Consider the following 22,542-nt stretch of genomic DNA (forward strand, 5'->3'; position numbering starts at 1 on the left):
GACGAATGTAGTTCAGCTCTTCTGGTTCAGGAAGCCAGGGATCATGGGTAATATCCACTGTTCAATTGTGATTCAGTCACTACGCAGTCAGAGCTCCACCCAAGAGATTGATAGACTTTTCTCTAAATGAAAACCACTTAATCTGCTGCAGGGGGCGCTGTAAAAGTTAAACAGTGTTGCTTTAAAAGTAAACCTATGACATTAAACTGACATTTAAGTGTGTAGAACTTAGGGACATTGTTTTAAATGTCCTTCTTGTCATTTGTCATTTGTAGTCCAGTTCCCACTCTCCGTCCGGCTGAACAGGCTGTTCTCTGAAATCCTGTCCCGCCCTGAATCCAAAGAAGCAGATCAGCTCCGCAAAGAAGCGGCCGATAACGTGAGTGTGTTTTTGTTTTGTTTCTTGGTGACCTTTTGTGTAAGTGTGTGAATGGTGACTGTGACACTGAAAACTGTTTTATTTTCTTTCATCCAGCTCAATGAGGTGTACAAACAGATTCCTGGGGCCCAGAAGGTGCAGAAGACCGCTTTCAGGTGAGATGCATGTTCCATAACAGCTGTTTCATTTATAACATGCAACTATTGTCATTGTAAGATATGAATGATTTCGTATTCTCATATTTAAAACTAAAAGGCAAATGGGGACCCTGGAAGTAAGTCGGGGGATGGCTGTATAATGACGTCATATTATAGGATTTTTGGCCACATTGCACATCAGTTTTAGAGCATTTTACACAACAGCAGACATCAAACTTTAACATGTACTGTATGTCAAAATATATATATTTTTTAATTAAATATCATTAAAAAGGGTGGATTTAACCATTTAATAAACTACCCTGATTGATATACAGCACACCTACATCCAGTGTAGGTGTGCCTAAAGGGAAATGTCCATTCTCTCACCAACTGATTATTTGTTTTGGTTTTTACAGAATGCAGAGAAATGCTGGAAAAAGGTAACAATCTGATCGATACATGACGATACAAGTCAACCCTGATTGGCTGGTTGTTTTTTCAGGAACCAAGGGTCACACATGCCTTTTTGTCCCTTTGCTTGTCCATTTGCTCTTCAGGCAGGACTACACCATCATGGACACTGTCTTGTCCGCTCCTCGTAGCAGCTTTCCTGATATTGTTAAACTCACAGAGAAAAATGTCCAGTCTGGAAACTTCCAAGACCTCAAGGTGGTGCCTGGCTACTACACTGTGGCCACAGACAGAGGTGAGCATTAACTGTTTGTATGTGTGGAAGAAAATAAACTTCTCAGTTCTGATCTCCAACGAGCAGCCCTTACCTTCATTGGCCTTGTCATTAAACTTGTCGTTACGCGTGGTCCTCCTCTGCAGAGGCTTCGGGAGCCATCGAGTTCCAGGAAGGTGTGGAGTCAGTAGACGTTCATGTGCCGCTCTTTGTCAAAGAAGAAGACGATGACAAGAAGCAGCTGCTTGTGGAGGCTGCGGATGTGCCGCTAGGCATTGCTGAGATCGGAAAACGTTTGGTCAACATCACCATCATCAAAGAGCATGGTGCGGAATCTCGGACCTAATGTATTTGTACTTGAAAAATCCCATTTCTTTCCCCCTGTGACGTTTCAATCAAAGAGAATGAGATGAGGGACTTAAAAGAACACCTCTGACTTAAAACAATGAAAAGTGTGAAATCTTTGCTTGTTGATGAAGAATCTTTTCTTTCTCCGCAGCCACCAGTGTGTTCTCGTTCCTCCAGCCGGCCTACACATACAGCAGACAGGATGGAGTGGCCAACATTCCAATCAGCAGGGAGATCATTGAGGATGGACGAACACAGGTCACATACCGCTCACGGGATCTCACAGCCAAGGACAAAAAGGTGAGCTGATGATCACTGCTCTAAATGTATTGGTGTCTTTGTGTCTACATTTTGGATTGTCTTGTTTTCTCAAGTGGATCATGCCCCTATGTGCCTTTGAAAGTGGTCCAATACTTGAGCTTTTATACATGATGGTTATTTCTACCCTGGATCTACCCTGTGGATATAAATCTACCATTGGCTGCCTATTTCAAGTGGCTCCTCTCCGGCTTCCAGCCTACTACCTTTTTTCAACCAAAACCTCTAAGCTAGCACCGTAGCTCTAAATTGCATGTTTTCACATGAAGATTTGGATTCTGCAACAATGGCGGGTCTAGGATTTTTCTAAATCAGGGGCTATAAAGGGGCCACAATTTACACAGAGGGGCGGATTACATGTCTGACCTCCATACACAGTCCCTTATTCAGTGAGGAGCATATATAAGTCATTCCTTGTTTACTCTTAGCTCTATAGCTTAAAGCGAAGCCACACTTCACTGAATATATTTAGAAAATTGTTCCTTGCTAAAACACATTGTGACAGTGATGCCTGCCTTCGTGCAAATGTTCCAACATAACAAGTTTCCCCTCTGGCTCTGTTTTGCATTTGTAGCGTCTTTGTATCCAGGGCTTAGTGCTGCCCCAGATAGTGATTGGTTAAATAAATAAACACATGCCAGATCTTTTTCCACCTATAGCACAGTAGTAATGGGTGCAATCTGACCATTATCCACTGCTGACACAGCACTGTGGAGATCTTGCGGTGCAAGTCAACCCAGGGTCAAATAATATTGATGCTTTGCCAAGGGAAGGGGTCATCAGAGGCTGCGGCCAATTTGCACCGACTTGTCGATGAGATACAGTTCTGCTTCATGACTGTTCTTCTAACCTGTTGATCCTATGTATTTTAGGACTATATAACTGTGGAAGGAGACCTGACCTATGTTCCTGGTGAGACCCAGAAGACAGTTCCTGTTCGTCTGCTGGAGCTGGTTGAGAAAGATGGCCTCCTCGAAGACAAACAGGTCAAGCAGTTTGTCATGGACCTCAGTAACCCACGGCAGGGAGCGAAGCTGGGGCGCTACCCGAGAACTACTGTCACCATCGCAGACCAGCCAGGTGACTTTTCGCCAAGACTTTTCACATTCATCACACCCAATCAAAGCATTGAATGCAAAGGTTTCATCTATCACTTGACAATATCTTATTTTATCTAGAGCCCAGCGTGATGATGTTCAAAAAGGGCACCCAGAACTTCTCCACATTTGACCCGACCTACACCATTCCTGTGGTGCGTACTCGAAACCCGGATAGCCCCGCCACAGTGAAATGGCGTACAAAGAAGGCCCAGCGCTTCGATCTCTCTGGCCTTCTGAAGTTTGGTCCTGGAGAAACAGAGAAGAACATAGTGATCGACCCGCAAAACCATCCTGGTCCAATCCAGCCTGAGACTTTCCATCTGGAGCTGTTCGACCCAAGTAGCAATGCTTCTATTGGAGAGAGGAAGACCACCCTTGTCAATGTCACAGAAGAAGGTAAGACACAATGTAGAGAGATCAAATGAAAATTGTTTCTGGTGGTGTGATTTCAGATATTACATGATGAGAGAAGGAAACTCTAAAACAGTTGATTTGATTGTTTCAGCTCTCCTTCCATCAAGTCCTGGGATCGCCAACATGTTGCAGAAGAACTCCGCCGGCACGAAAGGCTTGCCCCCTGGTGGTCTCCTTCTCGCTCCAGGAAACCCTGAAGCCAAAGCAACTGGACCCAGAAATATTCACCTGAACTGGGACCCACCACCTGGTAACCCAATGGGTTACAAGGTACATAAAATCAACACGAACAGAAGCTACAACTTGAATGAATTAGTATCATTTCCAAGAGCCACTCTATTTCTCAAGTACTGTCTCTATACTCTTACCTTGTTTTTTTAGGTGAAGTACTGGATTTACGGCGACCCAGAGAAAGACGCCCAGGTCTTGGATGTGAAGACGCCTCAAGCTGAGTTGACCAACCTCTACCCCTATTGCGACTACGAGATGCGAGTGTGCGCCTATAATTCAATGGGAGAAGGCTACAATACAGACATGATTGCCTGTCAGACCCTGGAAGACGGTAATCACAGTTAGATGCTGTTCATTAAAGGAGCTACAAGCAGGTTAACTGCTTCAGATAAAACCAAATTAAACATATCTAGTAAATTGAATTTTTTTTGCAATTTATCTAGTTAGACTGGGTTGCACCAGCTATTCATAAATCCATTGCTAGATTTGAGCATATAGTTTTAGTAGCTTCTGGCTTGTTTAATCAATTTTTTGTGCACATTTATTTTTACCTGGGCCCTAAATTTGTAAATGTGGGTGTGTAAATGAATGGTATTTACCAAAACGTTGAGAATTGGACCAGTAAATCATCTACACCGGCAGCCACGACACAGCAGCAATGGCTACAATTTAATCTTATGGGGTAGTTGTGACAGTCCAAGAAATGTCTGCAAGGAGGGTTTTTTTTCACCAATGAAAGGCTCAAATTGTTATTCTGGGTCTTTGCTAAGAGTCTGGCAACATCACACATATTTCTCTCAACGAGAAGTCTCACTGTCAAGTCTCATGAGCGTCAGAGAAAGAGTTGGAGAGAGCAGTTTGTATTTTAAAGACAGAAACTATCATGGCTGTATCTTTTTCTGACGTGGACAATGACGTAGAAGCCTTCGACGCAGATGGCCGTCCCAATGGTTTGAGCTTTAGTGTATGGACGAAACATTGAAGTGCTAACGAGAACAGAGAAAGAGACAACAAGCTGCTGCATGGTTGAGAGTGAAACTTCTTGTTGAGCGAGACGAGTTATGTTGCCAGAATTTTAGCAGAAACCCAGAATAACAATTTGAGTCTTTTATTAGTAAAAATACATTTTTAGTGGACATTTTGTGGTGTGTCACAGTTGCCCCTTAAGATTACTTAGTAGCCACTGTCGTCATGTCAATTCACTGGACCAATTCCAAATGTTTTTGTTAGTAAAATTGTTTACACAAAAACATTTCTAAACATGGGTGGGGATTGGTGCAAGTAGTTTGTAAACATAATTTGTATTCACACAGTTTGTAAATGAGTGGAGTGAAATATCTAATTATTCTAACCAAGCTGTTATCAGGTAATTTATTCAATTTACAACATTTTGTAATTGAGGTATTTAATTTAATTTCATGTCAAACATTTCCGGTTGACATCATAGTTAGACAACATTTTATCAATGTTGGTATGTGAACCACATTCCATTATTACAGCTTTTACTCTTTCATTAACATTTACAGATACTGGCTATTGTATCAGCTTAATTACAAAACCTCGACCTAGTTAACACTGGTGTTATAAGTTTGATTCATTCTCCTCCAGTGCCTGGTGAACCAGGACGTTTGGCCTTTAACGTCATCAGCCGGACTGTCACTCAGGTCAGCTGGGGGGAGCCCGCAGAGACAAACGGCAACATCACAGCCTACGAGGTCATCTACACACCCATCGATGATAACCTGAGTAAGACGCTGAATCCCACTTTTTAATAAAAACGTGGTTGCATTATGGAATTTCCATCATGTTCTACAACTTCCTTCTTTTTACAGAGCCGGTGGGCGCCGCCAAGAAAGTAAAGATCGACAACCCCAAGAAACGAATGCTGTTGATCGAGAACCTTCAGAGCGCCCAAACCTACCAGTACAAGGTCCGTGCCAAGAATAGTGTGGGCTGGGGTCCCTTCAGAGATGCTTCCATCAACCTTGCATCACAGCCTACCAGACCACTGTCCAGTAAGTCCAGGGCAAACACATCTGCACACTGCATCACAGTGAGGTCGTGTTTTCCTGGGAAGAGATTGAATTCTCTCTCTTTTTGTCCCTAGTTCCCATTATTCCAGACATCCCTATTGTGGATGCAGAGGCAGGAGACGAGTACGACGGCTACCTGATGTACAGCAACGAGGTGATGAAGTCCCCTGGAGGCTCCAAGACTCCCAGCGTCTCTGGTGATGGTGGGTACCTAGAGCTAAGACCACAAGTTACTCCTCCAACAGTGTAAGCTCATTGATTGATGCATTTTTGGCTCTGTCAAGCTGCATGTGACCACCAGGCTTCCAGACTGTGAGCTATCACTGTGATATGGATCCAATTATTTTACTTCACAGCCTCTGTCTCAGGCATCTTGCTTTGTACTTATACCATATGTGCTGAGGTGTCATCGCCCTGTCAGGAGGAGGGGAAGTGGACATTGCTGTGAAGTGTTTGACCAATCTGTGTTGTAGGAAGTCATCCATCTTCCCCTAAGATGAAACTGAGAAGGCCTCACCTGCTCTCTACTGGCACCTTTTTAACATGTCTGTGTTTCTGAGTGAAAAGCCTGCAGAGGCTGATATTAATATCCTTCCTCCATTTCACAAGCGTGACGTTAAGTAAAAGCTGGAAGAGTCGAGATGCTCAGGAATGGCATCCTTCTCATGGCGCTGCATTTCTTTTATATCACTTCCATCTGGCATGCAACGCCCCAACCAGCCAGTGGCGAAATCTGCCTCCAATGCATCTGTAGATATCTGCAGTAAAAGTGCTTTATGATCACAAACCGCAGCGCCTTCCCTCACTAAATCTGCTGTCACACTCCTGCTTTCTGCAGCCATGTTTGTGCTATTAGTTTTGGCTCAAAGACAAATGTGGATGTTGCTGCTCTCCACAAAGCCCATTTGGATTTCTGTTATTCAAACATCATACATGTATGCATACATTATGTGATCCAGTATCCGATGAATGTGTTACAGCTTTTATTTTTTGATTAGTAATGTATCGTTAAAAGAAAAAAAACTTGATACATCTCCGCCTCCCTGCTTCTACCCTATGACCCCAAATACAAGGATGGAAATATGTCAAGTTGGTGGGGTCCAATCTAGATCTGCGTAAGGTGTCGTGGAAAAAGCAGGTGGACGTCATCAGCAGTCGCCTCAGCACAGACACAGAGACGAGTTCAGATGAGGCCCCCCGCCCAAGCTACACCCAAACACCCCTGCCAGGTGAAGACCACTCCATCAGACCCGCAGATAGCCAGACAGGGAGCGAGCATGTCAGCTGTTAGTGCACGGCCAAACCCAGCAAGGCAACAGATGTGTCTCTCTGCCTTTGTGATTGATCTGCTCAGACATATTATCATTTGTCTAGTCATTCAATTTTTCGGGCTTGCGTTCCTTGTCCCCTTGGCCCCCAGTTGGCATCTATCCCATCTATCCTCCTGCCATCTGCCCAGAGAGGAGCACTGGCATCAACTGTCCCATCTCCAGTTGATGATCGGGGGCCAGGCTTTTCCCGGTGCCTGTCTCTGTCTGTCCTCTCTCCATCCCACTGAGGAGGTAGTGATCTGGAGACAGCTTGTCTGGTGTGTAGGCTTAGTTGTGGTTGTAGGGACATAATGGGTTCTTGTCTTCAATACAGTTTCATCTCTGCAGGGCAGTATCAGTAACGATCTTTTAAGTGCAGCAGTATTTGATTTGATCTTCCGATACATTTTATCAATGGAGCTGTTTAATCAGCAGGAGTTGAGTTTTTTACCCTCCAAACTTATAGCAGCAGCAGTTTACGTCTGAAAGAGAAGACATGTTTATGTCACCACCTACAGGCAAAACAGCAACACTGCAGTTTTCATTGAATAACTATCAGATCAATTGCCGTGAAATCAAGTAAAGACATTTCTGGCACCCAGAGACTGAATCCTAATGACTCGGTTGATCCTCTAACTTTTCACTGAAGCCGTTTTTTTATATGAACTTCCAAGGATGTCCTCACAATTGGGTCCAGACTTTTTCTGGAGTTTGCTTTTCACACATGAAAAACACAGCAAGAGAGTTTCTGCTCAGACGTGTTCACAACAACACAGAAATCTCCTCAGCATTCAGGTGAGGCGTGGTGCAGGACGCAGGATGTAACGTATTGTCATGTGTTTTCATTTGCGCTCTCACATCACGCTTCACATCAGGAGATTATACGAAGTTCAGTGCGTGTCTGAAGCAGCTTTTAATGTCACCAACAGGCCAAAAATCTCAACACCTACTAGAAGAAAAACTGCAGCTGTAACTATCATTGCCTGTAGATGGCGCACTGCTGTTTGTGGCACAAGTCAGACTAAAGCTACAGGACATAAAGCGCTGCTGCTTCCTCTCTATAGGCCAGTTGAGCCTGGTTTTGGGTGCTTCACATCAGCGACACTGTGTTGTTCCAGTCAGAATGGCAGAATGCTAACTGCTGAATTTCCCAGAATCTGTCCGATGACGTTTCCGTCCACTGTTATCGTGTTTCACAGATTTCGGGATGAATGGGAAGTGGGATCAGAACTTCCTTTTCCCGGGGGGATCAGCGACACGCAACCTGTCAGCTTCATCCTCTCCTATGTCCACCCTGAGCTCGAACTACAGAGCAGGAGGCGGCTCCTTCACCACAGACACATCCACCACCTACATGTCCGGAGCAGGTGAGGTGGATGCCGGATTCATTGATAAGAATTGGGTCAAAACACCAAGTTTTTTTTATCCCTAATCTTTCTCTGGGGTTGTAGGAGGCTCTCGCAGGATGGATATGATTGGGGGTGGAGTACATACATCGGAAGTCATCATGAGGAAGCGCTCGGAGTCCAGGGGATACGCAGAAGAGAACATCCGGGACTCAATTGTCATGGGAGATGTGTCGGGCAAATTTCCAGATCTGGGTAAGCTTTAGACGTCAGCAGGGGGTTACGCAAGTACATTTAGAGGAATTCGCTGTTAACTGTCTGGTCTAAGAAAGGTTTTACTTTGGAATACAATGTTGATGATGCCTTAGCAGGTAAACTGCAAGTGCATGAGGCTGTTAGCTTGGACATCTGTTAGCAGGATCGGGGCTATTGGCTGCACAACAGGCTTATACACACAGACTTTGCAGGAGCTATGCTGACTATCGCTGTTTCTCCCTCCCTCCCCTTGTCTCATCTTTGACCTCTGACCTCTTATTGACTTCACTCTCCACCTGCCCTCCTCCCCATCCTACTGCGCTACATCCATCCTCTTCTTTGCTCTCTCTCTCTTCTTTATCATTCCGGCCTCCTCTTCCTCCACCTTCTCCGCCTCCTCCTGCTTTTCCCCTCCTGCTCAATGCGCCATCAGGTGGTTTCGGCTACACTGGGATGCAGAGCAGCTCTCAGAGTCAGTTCAGCTACAGCCTGCCTCAGGTTTCCAGGTCCAGGACCCAGTCTTCAGATGTCAACGAAGCCTTATATAGTCTGGACAGGGTGCTCCAGGGTAAGTCTGCGGCATACATGCATGAAGGCACTGGAGGTGATGCTGGGTGTGATGTGTAAAACTCTCCTCTTTAGTCATATTCATTCCTGCTTCTCTGATACTTTGTTGTTTCTTGATACTAAGAATGACAGCCACTGTCTGTAAAAAGAAACAGTTTGATGTTTTGTATTTTTGTTTTTACTGTAATTTAAACTCCCTAGTGTTCACAGTATGTTCCTCTGAGTGACTAAAATAACTGTTAATGCAACTTTAAGGTTCTTAAATTTCATTGAGCATGAGGAGATATTTCCAATCACTCTCTCCAGGGAAAATAGTTGATAATGTAATCGACAAGAAAATAAAAACAGCTTGGGGTAAATGTAAACAGAGACACACCACATATATTCACGGTGATCATATCCAACAGTATTCTTACACTTGTCTATCTCGGGCATCGGTTAGATCAACGACTTTCCCCTGGGGTCCCAGACACCCCCAGCAGACTGGTGTTCTCCGCTCTGGGTCCCACTGCCCTCAAGGTCAGCTGGCAGGAGCCCCACTGTGAGAAAGAACTCCTTGGCTACTGTGTCCTCTACCAGCTGATCAGTGGAGGTAAATAATGACCATCAATTGATAAAGAATGAACACTTTACTGCGACAGTGGTCCATGTACTGGCTATTGGAGACAGTTTATCAAGGTGTTTTTTAGTTTGGTCTTTATTGTTAATTCTAAAAAACCTGTGTCTTCTCCTTCAGGTGATGCAAAGCGCATCAACGTGACGAACCCAGCAGAGAACTCTGTGATCATCCAGGACCTGCTGCCCAACCACTCCTACCTATTTAAGGTGAAGGCTCAGAGCCAGGAGGGCTGGGGCCAGGAAAGAGAAGGAGTCATCACCATCGAGTCTGCAGTCGATCCCAAGAGTCCCCTCAGCCCAATGCCAGGTACTGATTCTGTTCAACTTTGTGTCCCCGCAAAACAATGACTATGTCTGTATGTGAATACTGACGTCTTCTTTCACTGCAGGCTCACCATTCACTCTGAGCACCCCCAGTGCTCCAGGCCCCTTGGTCTTCACTGCTCTGAGCCCCGATTCGCTGCAGCTCAGCTGGGAGAAACCTCGCAAACCCAACGGAGACATCCTGGGCTACGTGGTCACCTGCGAACAGCTGCACGGTGGAAGTGAGAATTAAAATAAGACGACACTTCCACTGCAAAGCCACCTTTTAACTTTTTCTAGGTTTTGAAAGTGCGTGCTTCTATCACCTCTGTTTCTTGTTTTTCTCCAGGTGACACACGTTCCTTCCAGGTGAACGGCGACAGTGCTGAGACCAGCCTCACTGTCCCCAACCTGACTGAGAACATTCCCTACAAGTTCAAAGTTCAGGCTCGAACCACACAGGGCTTCGGTCCAGAGAGGGAGGGCATCATCACCATCGAATCTCAAGATGGAGGTGAGATTAAATTGACTGACAAATCTTTTTAAATGAATGAAAATAAATGACCGAATCCTTCATTGCACCCAGTAATATGACAGTGGGGACAGATTTAAAACCACCCTGTTGTCTTTCCTATTGGTAGCGGAACTAAAATTGCAAACCTTTTAATTAGAAAGACACCAGAGGAAAGATCACAAGATTCTAAAAAATTAGGGTCTATACCCTTAGAAGCATGAATGAAATTGGCAATCTACCTATTAAACCATGGTATGTTTTCTGTGTAGCATTGATATTTGGTCCAGAGTGGATTCTAGAAGAAAGAATGTGTTGTGGTGAAAATAGAAATTCACCTTCTCAGTATTAGTGGACATTTTAGCCTGATGCTGGAATTAGAGAAACGTCAATGGTTCATCTTCTGGGTTCCACAAATCCAACAAAAATCTTAATATACATTATCTCAAGGCACATTACATAGTAAGGTTGAGACCTTAAAAATGGTAGTGAAACCCAACAGTTCCCCCAATGAGAAGCACTTTAATAATTAATCAATTATATTCAGACTTCTGCCAAAGACAGCCTGGTAGCAGGCTACACCAGAGCTTCTCAACTTTACGGATTTTGCGGGCTTTTTTTTAATACTGACATCGAATACCAGATGTCAAGATGTCGAGAGGTTAATGTTTTCTTTGACTACAGTAGAATTTGATCTGAGGATTATTTTTGAAGGTGGAGGGAAAAATCTTGAAATTCATTCTCTGGGAACCAAGAATTTCAACGGGACTTTCTTTTAGAAACCAGGCCAGCATTTGTCATGATTATTCAGTGATCCCCTCAAGGAGAAAGTTAGGCATGGCCTTGTAACCATGAAATATAAAATACAAAATAACAAGATAAGTAATCCTCTGTGGACCATAGATACCAAAACTAATGCCAATTAAACAGATAAAGGTTGAGATTTTTGTCATTGTCTCATTGAATCTATTCATTATTGTATTTTAGCTTTCCTATATCACTTTCTCATACTTTAGTACATATGGTGACACTAATGTGTGTGTTTCCTTACTTCCTCACTTTCTGTAGGTGCACTGTCTCAGTACAGTAACCAGTCAATGTCAATGAGGGAGGTTTTCCAAATGCCAACAGAAGTCAGCACACGGACCAACATCTCACACATCGACAATAACCAGTCAATGTCGATGAGGGAGGGTTTCCAAATGCCAACAGAAGTCAGCACACGGACCAACATCTCACACATCGACAATAACCAGTCAATGTCGATGAGGGAGGTTTTCCAAATGCCAACAGAAGTCAGCACACGGACCAACATCTCACACACCATGGTCGACGACCCCTACTTCTCAGGTACAAATAAACCTCCAGTTTCTTTTATGTTCTTCCCATTGATGACATCCATTCAAAGACTCATGTTCACTGCTTTGCTTTCTAACAGAGGGGATGATGATGACCACACAGCACTCGGAGACCAGCGGCATGGTGACTCGTCAGATCACCAAGGAGGTGGTTGAGAGGGGCTTCATAGGAGGAACAACTGTCACAAAGAAGATGTTTTATGAATCATAAGATTCTATTTAACTGTGCCCAAGTTCACACCCAAAGGTCCCAACAGGAATCTCGGTGCATTTTCACACCTAGCATCATGTCTTTGTTACATTGTACAGTTTACATTTGATCCATTTAGTCTTGGATTCACATTGTAATTTAGCAAGACACTATAGCCTGTATGACATGCATGCGTCCTGTCGTCATCACCTATGTGGGCTGTCACTTGACGTTGATTGGTTGGTAGTCGGACGTGCATCTGACGTGGGCGTGTTGTCAGTTCGGCAGGTAGCAGTCTTTCTATTTGAATGGAGAAAATAAATTAACCAGTTCATTTTGTTACCGCCAATAATATTTAATGGTATTTCTACCAGCATCACCAACTTGAGGCTCAGTACTTGACACTACACTTCGAATGCGCCAAATGAACGTCCTCGTTGTTCAAACATTATATCATCACAGGGAAAACTATGAGCAATCCTGTGAGCTGCTTCGACTTTCTTCTTCTTTTGTTTAATGCTCTTTCAACGTCCTGCAATTGGCCCGAAAGTCTGAACAACCCAAAAAAGTGTTTTCAAACCGCAAATGGTCAGAACCGTGGTTCAGTTTGAACTCGACTGAGACCACCTCTTTTGGTCTGACTCAATTTCAGTCTGTAGATCTGGACCCTGGTCTGAGGCAACTTATTTTCAGACCTGTTATTTTGGTTCTTGTAGCCCCACAGCAAGATGGTTCGAATCCCAGTTCGGGCGGGATCTTTCTGTGTGGTGTTTGCATGTTATCCCCATGTTTACGCGGGTTTTCTCCGGGTTCTCCCACAATCAGAATACATGCAAAGACATGCAGATTGGTAGTAGGTTAATTGGAGACTTTAAATTGACCATAGGTGTGAATATGAGTGTGAGTGATTGTTTGTCTCTGTATGTTGTCGACCCATCCAGGGTTAACCCCACCTCAACTGGGATTGGCTCCAGTTTACCCTTTGGCCCTTTAAAAGGATATGCGGTATAGATGGACTAAAGTCCAGCCTAAACAAGTAGTTGTGAAAGTGCTCTGAGATTCTCTGTCTATATGTTAGTTATATTTTGGGTGTGGGTGTGATATTATGCGACCAAAAAAAAACAAAAGTCAACTGATACAAGTGTAAATAAAAGGAGAGGAGGCTGTTTTGTTCTTCTGGCATGTCTGTTACACACTGTGGCCACTGTTTTGCATTCATTGTAACATTTCTACAACTTTCACTGTTGCACCTGAGACTGTTTCATCCCACGTTTTCCTTCCAGGAGGAGAATCCCTCTGTGTTAGACTGCCCTCCTTCTGTCAGTTTAGATCTGCCAACACACGCTGGGGCTTTACACAGCCCAGCATGGGTCAGTAATCTGACTGCGGTTCATTAATCCAAAGTGACCCTTCTCCGCTTGTCTCCTGTCCCCCCCCACCCGTCTGTAAGAAACGCTTTGTGTGCAATCAGCGACGTGTTTTTTGACTCTTTCAGGATGAACTCGCCAAATCTTCAACCCATGTTTTGTCTGAAAGCTTTCTGACCTGCATGAAGGTTTGGCTTCGTGTTTGTGGCGGATGCTGTACACATTAAATTTTCAGCTGTCCTGAGGGGAGGAGAGCACGGAGGTGGTGTGTTTGGGACTTGGTTCATAGATTTTTTATGATATTAAAATGTGATAAAGCTTTCTCCCAGCATATTTCATACTTTTGAAAAGATTTTTATCCAATCGGATTGACTTAAATGAATTAAATGCCAAATATAGAAAGATCTTATACGCTCATTTCCTACTGTCAAGCTAAGGGCATGGTTATGATCTCAAAACTCGATTTGATACAACATGCTTTTGCGTTTCAGATGTTTAATGATGTTTCCTGTGTGTTTACCGTTGTATTTTGCATTTTGAGTGGATTAACATTTCAATGAGAGCTTGTTTTTAAAAGAAACGGTATGTAAAGACAGAAAGATTGTATTTGCTTCAATGCATGTCCTACTGTGTTTTGGGCTTGAATTTAGATGAAAATGCTTTTGTAAAACATTTTGAGAGGATTTTTGTTAAGAAATAAAGATACATATAAGTGAATTTCACCAAAAACAGACTTTTTGTACTTTTGATTCAACATGTATCATTTACTCTTAAGCAGCTGATCTCATCTTTTTTGCATTGGGTCTTTTTAGTTTTAATGCAGTGCCGTTGCACTTCAAGATGTGGAATTAAAAGATGAATTCATATCTAAATGATGTGTGAAGACAAGAAGGAGCATTTACAGTTCATTTATTCAGATGTTTATGAGAGGGAGAAAAACATCTTTACAAATTTAACGCTTAAACAAAAGCACAGCTGCAAAAACAAGCTCATGCCTGACAAATAGGAAGCTTAAAAACCAAGAAGTGAGAATTATCCCTCAACATGCGTCTCCACTGGATGTTCCTGCACGTTTATGTTCCTGCACGTGTCGGCATCAGCTGCACTGAGCCCCTTTCAAATCGTATTTACCAGTGAAAAAACGTTTTTACAGCATTTAAAATAGTCTTTACATTACAAAGAGTCAAATACTGTATAGCTGCTTTCAAACATGCACTGAACTCTGGAGAATTTTTTTAAATGTCAGAGTGAGATGCTCCAGAGTTTCTGCACAGTTTCCCCCACCAGGCCCCCTAGTAAAAACCCTGGAGAATGGAAGGATGTGCCCATGTGGAGGAGAGGAGAGGAGCAGGGGATCCTGGAGGAGGAGGAGTCACCACAAGGGAGTTGGTGTGTTGGAACATGCGAAGGATGCAAAAATGAAAAAACAAAACAAAAACAAAAACAAATATCTCAGTCTAAAAAAGCAGTGCCACCTACGTAGAAGACACCTTCGAAGAAGTCAAGGGATCTTTTGGTGATAAGGGCCGACCCCCGGTGTCGATGTGCTGTAACGTCCCGCCTCTTCCTGCTGCACCCCGCCCCCCTCACCTGAACGCTCTGTGTGGTGGTGAGAATCTCCTGCTGATTACTTCATGTGTGAAAGACAAACTTTTGTCCAATTCTGCGGACATTCTCCAGAGTCCATGTCTGAAAACGGCTAATGTCTCCATGAAGGCAGAGGAACAGAACGTGCAGAATAACGGTTCTTGGTCCTGTTCTCACAGAGCAGCCCGCAGAGACACGTTTGGGGTCTAGAACCAGCGCACGAGATTCAAATGGACTAAATGACTGAAAGCACGGACTCTGTGGGCTGCTGGGGATCAGGACGGAGAAGTGGTGGCTGTGTGATTCAGGTCCAGAGGCAGGGCCCGGGGCAGAGGCACGGCTGCCTGACATCTGCAGGCCTGACCACCAGGTCGTTCACCACCTCCACAGTCCCGAAAACCGGGTACAGTTCCTCTGCGAACCTCTCGTTGAAGGTGTACAGGTGCGAGCGCTTCTCCGCGTCATAGAAGGACAGCTGGCCCTGCTCATAGTCCAGGTACACCCCGACCCTCCTGGGCACCGAGCTCTGCGGCAGCGAGGTGGCGGGCACCGTCAGGGCTTTCAGATCCGAGCCCCTCTCCAGCCGCAGGGTCAGGTAGCCCGTTACTGTGTTGAGCGAGCGGAAGCCCTGCCTCACGGCGGACGCCTTGGCGACCCCCAGCCGCCAGTCCCGCTCGCCCACGTCCACCTCCCAGTAGTGGCGTCCGGAGGTGTAGCCCTCCTGGCCCGTGGCGCACCACCAGCCGTTGAAGCGCCGCCGGCACCGCGGGGCGTCGCGGCGCTCCAGGCCGCAGCGCATGCGTTTCTCATCACTGGAGATGATGAGGTCTGGGTTGGCGGAGTCCGAGTCCAGGGTGACGTCCTCTGTGGCGTTCCAGAAGAGGACAGAAAGATGATACACACATGGGTCAGATATTAGAGTTTGATGAAGCAATGAAAAGAGGTGATTCCCCTATAGATTATCTTTTTATTTTTTTTCAATACATGCAGCTTTACTGCTTCCAAGTTAGGATCCATGCTAGTCTACAATTAAAATAGGAAAATATACAAACACAAGGAACAGAAAAATATTAAATTAAAGTAAATTATTTCAGTGGAAACTGTTTTCTTACCTGCTGCATCGCAAATCCAATTCCACACTGGAGGAAAAAAGAAAGGACATCACTCTAATCAATATCTTTATATTTACATATTTAAATCTTGTAAATTTATACATATATAGATTAAATGACTATATGAAAGAGGTCACTTATGGGGACGATCCCACAGAGAATCATAACCTGACTCAGCAGTTCTTTTTTTTCTCTATCACATTAGAGTTACAACAATCAGTAACATGTTGTGACGATACATACTGTGATTTACTCTAGATTTGAGATAATCTCCAGTCGACCGATTAATCAAGAATGGAAACAGCACTGAGGATTTTCACTCACCGCTGTGGGGGATGTAGCGGACGGCGTCTGAAAGAAGAAAGCGATCATTCAAGTGATTCATTCATCAGTCTTATCCTTCAACAGTCTTTAATCATGTATCAATACTGATTAGTTTTAATGAAAGGGATTCATCAACTGTCACTCCTGCTAAAACCACTGATTCAGGTGATAGGGCAATTCTAGTGTATTGTTATCAATAACAACATCAGGTTGGAATGAATGACTTTCTTATCATTAGTTTGATTTTAAGTTTATTCATCTTTAACACTTTCATTATCTGTCATAAATCCACTCACCAGTACTCTGGCTCCTCTGCTTTCTCACCAGCCACTGCTTAGTCACATCCTCCTACACACACACACACAAACACACAGGAGTTGAACAATACCTGCAGGTTATGTAGCATACATACAACATACATACTGATCTGACCATCAAATCCAATTCAAAACTCATCCCATTGGTAACGACCTGAATCAGAGAGCAAAAGCACCCAATTCAAAAAATAATTATACAGCACAATCTAATCAGGGGAAATACTGAGACCGACGTCCACACCTTCACAGGGCTGTCCGCGTTCAGCACGGACAGCATGACCAGCTCCATGGCGGGGAGCAGGTTGGGGAGACGACCCCTCTTCCACTGGAACTCCAGGTCGTCGAGCATCATGAGCACCGGCTCGCCTGGCCAGACGGTGGGCTAGACAGAAGACGTGACAGAGGACAAGCGTTAATCAGGGTTCAGGTTATTCATTAAGATCTCATTTTTACTATCTGACTTCTACAGATAGGCGAGCCGAGCCTAGGAACAGTGCAGTATACCACATAGCAGATACAGATCATTTACACAATAGACGATGGCCCTCCATTCGGATAAAGTGAGATCAAATAAAACTGTGGACACTTCGGATGTTTAGCCATTAATTAACATGGATACATTTCATTTTAGGCTCAGCTTGACATGAAGCCAGAAGTGTCTTAGTTACATTTCCCCCATTATTAATTCTTCGTATGTGTTAATACGATGGAATCTTAATCGTTTCATTAATCCATTCTTTTGCCCTTGGAACAACAAGGATTCTTTCAGTTTTGCAATATGAGTCTTGGGGCCGTGATCAGACTAACTTTTAAAATACTGAATTTGCTTTTTGTTGTATTAGGTATCAATGTTCTGTCACCAAGGAGATAACATGTGGGCGCTATGATAGATCTGAGCTGAGCCAATTCCCCAATATTTCAGATATTTCACACCAGAATCGGTAAACCAGGGACCACTCCCAGATCATGTGCAAGTATGTACCCAGCTCATTCATTACACTTCCGATAATTCCATTTCATGCAGTCTAGTTGGCGTCCAGTAATATCTGTGTATCCCCCTACTCGACAAACCCCAACCTCTGTTAACCAGACGTAGCCATGCACACAAAAATGTTAGAAACAATAGAAGCTGGTAGTCGAGCGAGCTTCAAAGCCTGCAATAGCCCGCTGCAGCAACAAGAGGGAGGTAAATTACAAGATGAATCTAAACAAGTCATATCAGATCCTTTAAGGACTGAACGCTGTTCTGAGATGTGAAAAGAAATCTAATTTCTGTAGAGCTGCAATAACCTCCACCAAGGAGGTTATGTTTACGACTGCGACGATTATTTGTGCAATTTGGGGCAGATCCAAATAAAATCCAGATCATGTGAATTTAAATGTGGTTTCATAAGGAGACTGTTGGCCTTGGTCAAGCCCTGGTCATCTTGCTTGTCCGACGCCAGGATATTACAAGTATGATGGGATGACTGTCAAGGGCAGGGCTTAATCATCTTAATCAGATGCAAGGAGGGAACTGGGTCAGACTTTAATCACCAACCAGCTACCCAGTTAATTGGCACACATTATCCCCAACATACACCATTGTATAGTCACCTGAGGCCTGCTTTTAATCCCCCGTGTCCAGTCCATAATGACTCTTTTGTGGGGCCCCATGTCGCACTCCCCTCCGGCCTCCAGCATGCCGAGGAGGTGACCCTTCCAGTCTTTCTTCTCTGGCTTTTCACACTGGTAGTCCGACAGTATGACCCTCGGCTGAACGAGAAGAAAGCAGACATTTATGCAGAAGCAGACAAACATAGTTGTTGAAGTGATGTTGGGTTAGAAAACACACGTGGTCTGTACCTGCACTCTCTTTTCTAAAACAGCGGCCCATTCCACGATAAAATCGCGACACACACTGGGTTGCCAGATGTCCTCACTGGTCCAGATGTGGCTGAGGACGTTTGACCTCTGGGATAAAGACAGATACAAGTGAGAGCCTGTGATCTTGTGTGACAGCAAGAAAACAAAGAGAGGAGGAGACAAGCTTACCTGGCAAATTTTATTGAGCTCCCGAGCCAATTCCATTATAAACAACTGACTTTCCAACGGCAGCTCCTTCTTCTCAAGTTTGACCCGCTTACGGGACTCCTGGGGCAAAGTAACAGAATAAAGTATTTGGGAAATAGAGTTGTAGAAATGCGGCACTTGCAGCAAATACAGTTGTGTAGCCGTACCTTGAGTCGGATCTTGAGCTTTTTGGCCGGCTCGATAAGGAACTGCAGGCAGTCCTTTATCATGCTGGCAGCTGGGGAGCGAGGCCGATGCCCTGTGGGACGATAATAAAAAGAGCTTTAGTACGCTGGCACTCGCTCTGTGAAGTGTTTGGGCAGAGCTGCAGCTGACTGGGCTCCTGCCGCCCACACAAATCGATGAGAGAGCAGAAATCGGTCATTTATGAGCGATGGCAAAAAATGTCCGAGTGCGTAGAGAGAGAGCGAAGCACTGCAGAACTTTCCTCATCACAGCTCTGCACCTGAAGTCCACAGAGGAACTCATTATCCCAGATACCCACACATGCATATACTGTAGAGAGATGAGTGAAGAGAGACCACCCACACACACCACACACAACCACAAAGTGATCATCAAGCAGAGGAACAATGCAGAACCAGGCAAAAAAATATATTGCACATTAACAGGATTTCCTGACGTGTGTGGGACGATGCGTCTTGATCATGGCCTTGAAATTGGAAATGTTTTCCCCCGAGGAAATGTCAAACAGCATCAGCACAGAGCACTTTTAAAACGTAGTGGGTGTGTGTGTGTGTGTGTGTGCGTGTGTGTGTGTGTGTGTGTGTGTGTGTGTGTGTGTTTGTGTGCGGGGGAGAATTCTTGGACCAGTGTGCTGTTGATTCAGCATTCCGCCCCTGCACGCCACTTTGACGCTCTGAGGGGATTTGCTGTGTGATGTAGGGGGGCGGCAGCTGAGCCAAAAGGATGCTGCTATTGACTTTCCAAGGACTGAAGAGAATCTAGTATAAAAAACTGCATCAACCATAAAGCTGAAAGTTTACATAGTATAGAGGAATTAATTATTTCTTGTAATGGTATTTCTTCTTGGACTTTCTCTATGTCGATGACGGTTGACTTTATACTAACTGGTTTTTAAAACATAGGATCCATTGCACGTTTGAAGGTCTTCTTCCGCACTGGTTAGATCATAAGATTCAATGTTAGCGAACACCAGCAGATTTCAAGGACATTTCATCCGTTGTGTACCTTGGATTCATCGGGCAGCCCCACCACAGGCTGATGGAACCTGGGTATGTGTCTCTTAAAATCTCGGGGCTCAGTTAGAGTCTTTCCTCCAGATCCATTGACTGCAGAACCTCCTCTGAGTTCTTTTAGATTCAAATAAATACGTCAGAAGAAATGTCCAAAAGGGTCCTTGTCAACAACAGCCCCAGACAAGTGCTGGGGAATGAGGGGAACATGTAGAGCTGTGCCACTGAGCCTCTTAACTAAGATACCGTGTGGTTACATTTGAAAACAGAGTTCGAGGGGAACTATACCCCCTGCGTGACTTCTCTGTTGGGTTTGTGAGTACAAATTCACTGCTGGCTGCGTGGGGGGTTTATTTTTGGCAGCGGAGGCAAAGGGTGGAGGTGGCAGAGGAGCTGTGAGTGTGGTGGAGAGGAGCTGGAAGATTAGAGGAAATCCTGGATTACCACCAGGGCCACTTCTGTACATGCACAGGTAGTGTCTTTCTATATCAGGAGGGAGTGACCACACAAATAATCCTGGCACACGTTAGAGCCAGCAACACAAACAGAGATGTGCTCTTTTTATACTTGCATGAAGCCACGTTGAAATGCATCTATACACATTTGAGGTTCATTCTCTAAAGTGTGAAAAAGAACAAGAATTAATCACAAGCCTTGTTTTATTGTGAGAGAGACACATTATTTGATTTAATTTGCCCTTTGCAGCAGCACCACTAATTTCCTCTGTTGAAACCACACCGATGTTTTAACAATTACTATTATATTATGATATTGAAATCAACTCTGACCTTGTTATTGGTGAATATTCCTTCCCGCTGACAAACTTTGCGCAGCTCCTCCGAGATGTTATTATTGATGGTTGCTGCTGTTCCACGAGCTGGTTGATCAGAGCTGCTCCATCCTCGTGAGGCTGCTCCTCTTCATCGCAGCTCAACTGCGGCAGCACGAAGCGCGCGCTCTTATCTCCGCCGCCCATGCTGCAGTGTGACAGGCGATCCGCCAGAGGTCGCTGTTGCTTAGCTGGATGCTACGAGGGTGACACTGAGGATTCTTGGTTATCTTTGAATATTTATACCTATAACAACAACAACAATAAGAAGAAGAAGAAGAAGAAGAAGAAGAAGAAGAAGAAGAAGAAGAAGAAGAAGAAGAAGAAGAATATTATTAAAAACATAGTAACCTCAAAGAGAGACACATTTGAGGGATCCCTCTCACAGGACTGACAGAAGTTCAAGAGATGCAACGTTTAACTGAGAACATTAAAACAATCCTTAGAAGAAAATATCTATACATTATTATTATTATTATTATTATTATTATTGGGTTATGTGGAAGGCCAAAGATTCAGTCTGTTTATTTCCTGTTCTAACAAAATCTAGTCAAATCTGAAATTGCATGACAAAGTCAAGATTCTGACAAGATTAATGTCAGAATATAAATCTATATCCTATCTATCTGTCATAAATTAGTCAATGTTCGTGATTGTTATCAAATTATGTTTGTGATATAGTCAAGCAACAAAATATGCATAGATTTTTTTAGTTTAGTGTCTTTATCAAACATGATTGATAACGTGGGACAGCATGCTTTGGGTCTGGGACAGTCATTGAAGCTCTTTTAATGTGGGAAATATATATGTAGAGACTGAAGTAAAACACTGATAAACCAAAGACATGTAGCATATATGTTGTCAGACAGGAGTTAATGGTTTATACCGTCTGACCCTGTCTGTTTAAATTGATTGTCTGGTTAGTTAACTAGCACATAATCAGTTTGCTCTCTAGGAGAGAGATGAACCAAACAGCACAGAAGAGTCTGTCCTGTGATCTGCAGCCATTGGTTTCATCAAACATGTGGAGAAGACAATGGGCTGATCAATGATGATGAGTCTCTCACCTGTGAGGACTGTTCCCAATAGAACTACTGAATAAATAGTCTGTTACTGTTGCTTGCTTTTGATTGAATTTAAATTGATTTTCTAAAAATGTGACACACCTTTAATGTGTTAAATTATCTTTATAGTTTCCTTATTAGGCTATAGGGTTCTTTATGAAAAAATTGAACATTTGTAAATCAATATGAATTAATGACATTTCTATGAATAAAATACATTTCTTTCTGTCATTGCATAATCCTTTTTAAAAACTGGTAATACTGACCTTTTCATGCCTATAGTAAGGTGATTTTTTAAAAAGCCTAATACAAAGAACACTCAAAGCTGTGTCATGTCTCCTCTGAGTATGATATCTCCATTCTTTCTGCTGGTGTGGTTATAAAAACATCTTTTTGATTACAGAAAGATACAATATGTTGATCTAATGTGTAAAACAGATATGGGAATAAGTCACAGCAGTCAGAATTGCAAAAAATTTCCCATATTACCCAAATTCACACTATATGATAAACCCCTATATCAAGACTGACGGTACCATTTGTTACCTAGACAGTAAATCATTTTTT

At 43.7% G+C, this 22,542-nt stretch overlaps 2 protein-coding genes across 6 annotated transcripts in view; one reads left to right on the plus strand and one right to left on the minus strand.

The window, feature by feature from the left end:
• itgb4 (integrin, beta 4) overlaps positions 1–14,202 on the plus strand; it is a 28,476-nt gene extending 14,274 nt beyond the window's left edge. For 4 of the 5 annotated variants that reach the window (XM_035145607.2, XM_035145609.2, XM_035145610.2 and 1 more), the window contains exons 21-42: positions 276–379; positions 476–534; positions 936–959; positions 1,077–1,225; positions 1,351–1,530; positions 1,704–1,852; positions 2,743–2,950; positions 3,049–3,366; positions 3,476–3,654; positions 3,766–3,946; positions 5,224–5,361; positions 5,448–5,630; positions 5,723–5,851; positions 8,158–8,325; positions 8,410–8,559; positions 8,993–9,127; positions 9,569–9,718; positions 9,863–10,051; positions 10,134–10,289; positions 10,397–10,561; positions 11,627–11,908; positions 11,997–14,202. In XM_035145607.2, coding sequence (XP_035001498.1) covers positions 276–379; positions 476–534; positions 936–959; positions 1,077–1,225; positions 1,351–1,530; positions 1,704–1,852; positions 2,743–2,950; positions 3,049–3,366; positions 3,476–3,654; positions 3,766–3,946; positions 5,224–5,361; positions 5,448–5,630; positions 5,723–5,851; positions 8,158–8,325; positions 8,410–8,559; positions 8,993–9,127; positions 9,569–9,718; positions 9,863–10,051; positions 10,134–10,289; positions 10,397–10,561; positions 11,627–11,908; positions 11,997–12,127 — 3,527 coding nt within the window. In that variant the 3' untranslated portion in view covers positions 12,128–14,202. The remainder of the gene's footprint in view (positions 1–275; positions 380–475; positions 535–935; positions 960–1,076; positions 1,226–1,350; positions 1,531–1,703; positions 1,853–2,742; positions 2,951–3,048; positions 3,367–3,475; positions 3,655–3,765; positions 3,947–5,223; positions 5,362–5,447; positions 5,631–5,722; positions 5,852–8,157; positions 8,326–8,409; positions 8,560–8,992; positions 9,128–9,568; positions 9,719–9,862; positions 10,052–10,133; positions 10,290–10,396; positions 10,562–11,626; positions 11,909–11,996) is intronic. The other variant, XM_035145613.2, reaches the window with a different exon arrangement.
• Positions 14,203–14,365: 163 nt separating this feature from the next.
• zgc:194990 (uncharacterized protein LOC568410 homolog) lies at positions 14,366–21,053 on the minus strand. The gene is made up of 10 exons (XM_035145614.2): positions 20,871–21,053; positions 19,033–19,124; positions 18,848–18,946; positions 18,659–18,766; positions 18,410–18,568; positions 17,055–17,195; positions 16,793–16,844; positions 16,497–16,523; positions 16,173–16,199; positions 14,366–15,924 (listed from the first exon to the last, which is right to left on the minus strand). The coding sequence occupies exons 2-10, from the start codon at positions 19,093–19,095 to the stop codon at positions 15,365–15,367; spliced, it is 1,236 nt and encodes a 411-aa protein (XP_035001505.1). The 5' UTR covers positions 19,096–19,124; positions 20,871–21,053; the 3' UTR covers positions 14,366–15,364.
• Between the last annotated feature and the right edge of the window lie 1,489 nt (positions 21,054–22,542).

Source organism: Hippoglossus stenolepis, chromosome 21 (assembly GCF_022539355.2).
Source record: "Hippoglossus stenolepis isolate QCI-W04-F060 chromosome 21, HSTE1.2, whole genome shotgun sequence".
Lineage (NCBI taxonomy): Eukaryota > Metazoa > Chordata > Actinopteri > Pleuronectiformes > Pleuronectidae > Hippoglossus > Hippoglossus stenolepis.

Coding starts and splice junctions, on each gene's coding strand:
- zgc:194990 (XM_035145614.2), bottom strand. CDS start 19,095: ATGATAAAGGACTGCCTGCAGTTCCTTATCGAGCCGGCCAAAAAGCTC. Junction 16,845..17,054: donor ACGCGGACAGCCCTGTGAAG/GTGTGGACGTCG, acceptor GTGTGTGTGTAG/GAGGATGTGACTAAGCAGTG. Junction 16,524..16,792: donor GCAGAGGAGCCAGAGTACTG/GTGAGTGGATTT, acceptor TTCTTCTTTCAG/ACGCCGTCCGCTACATCCCC.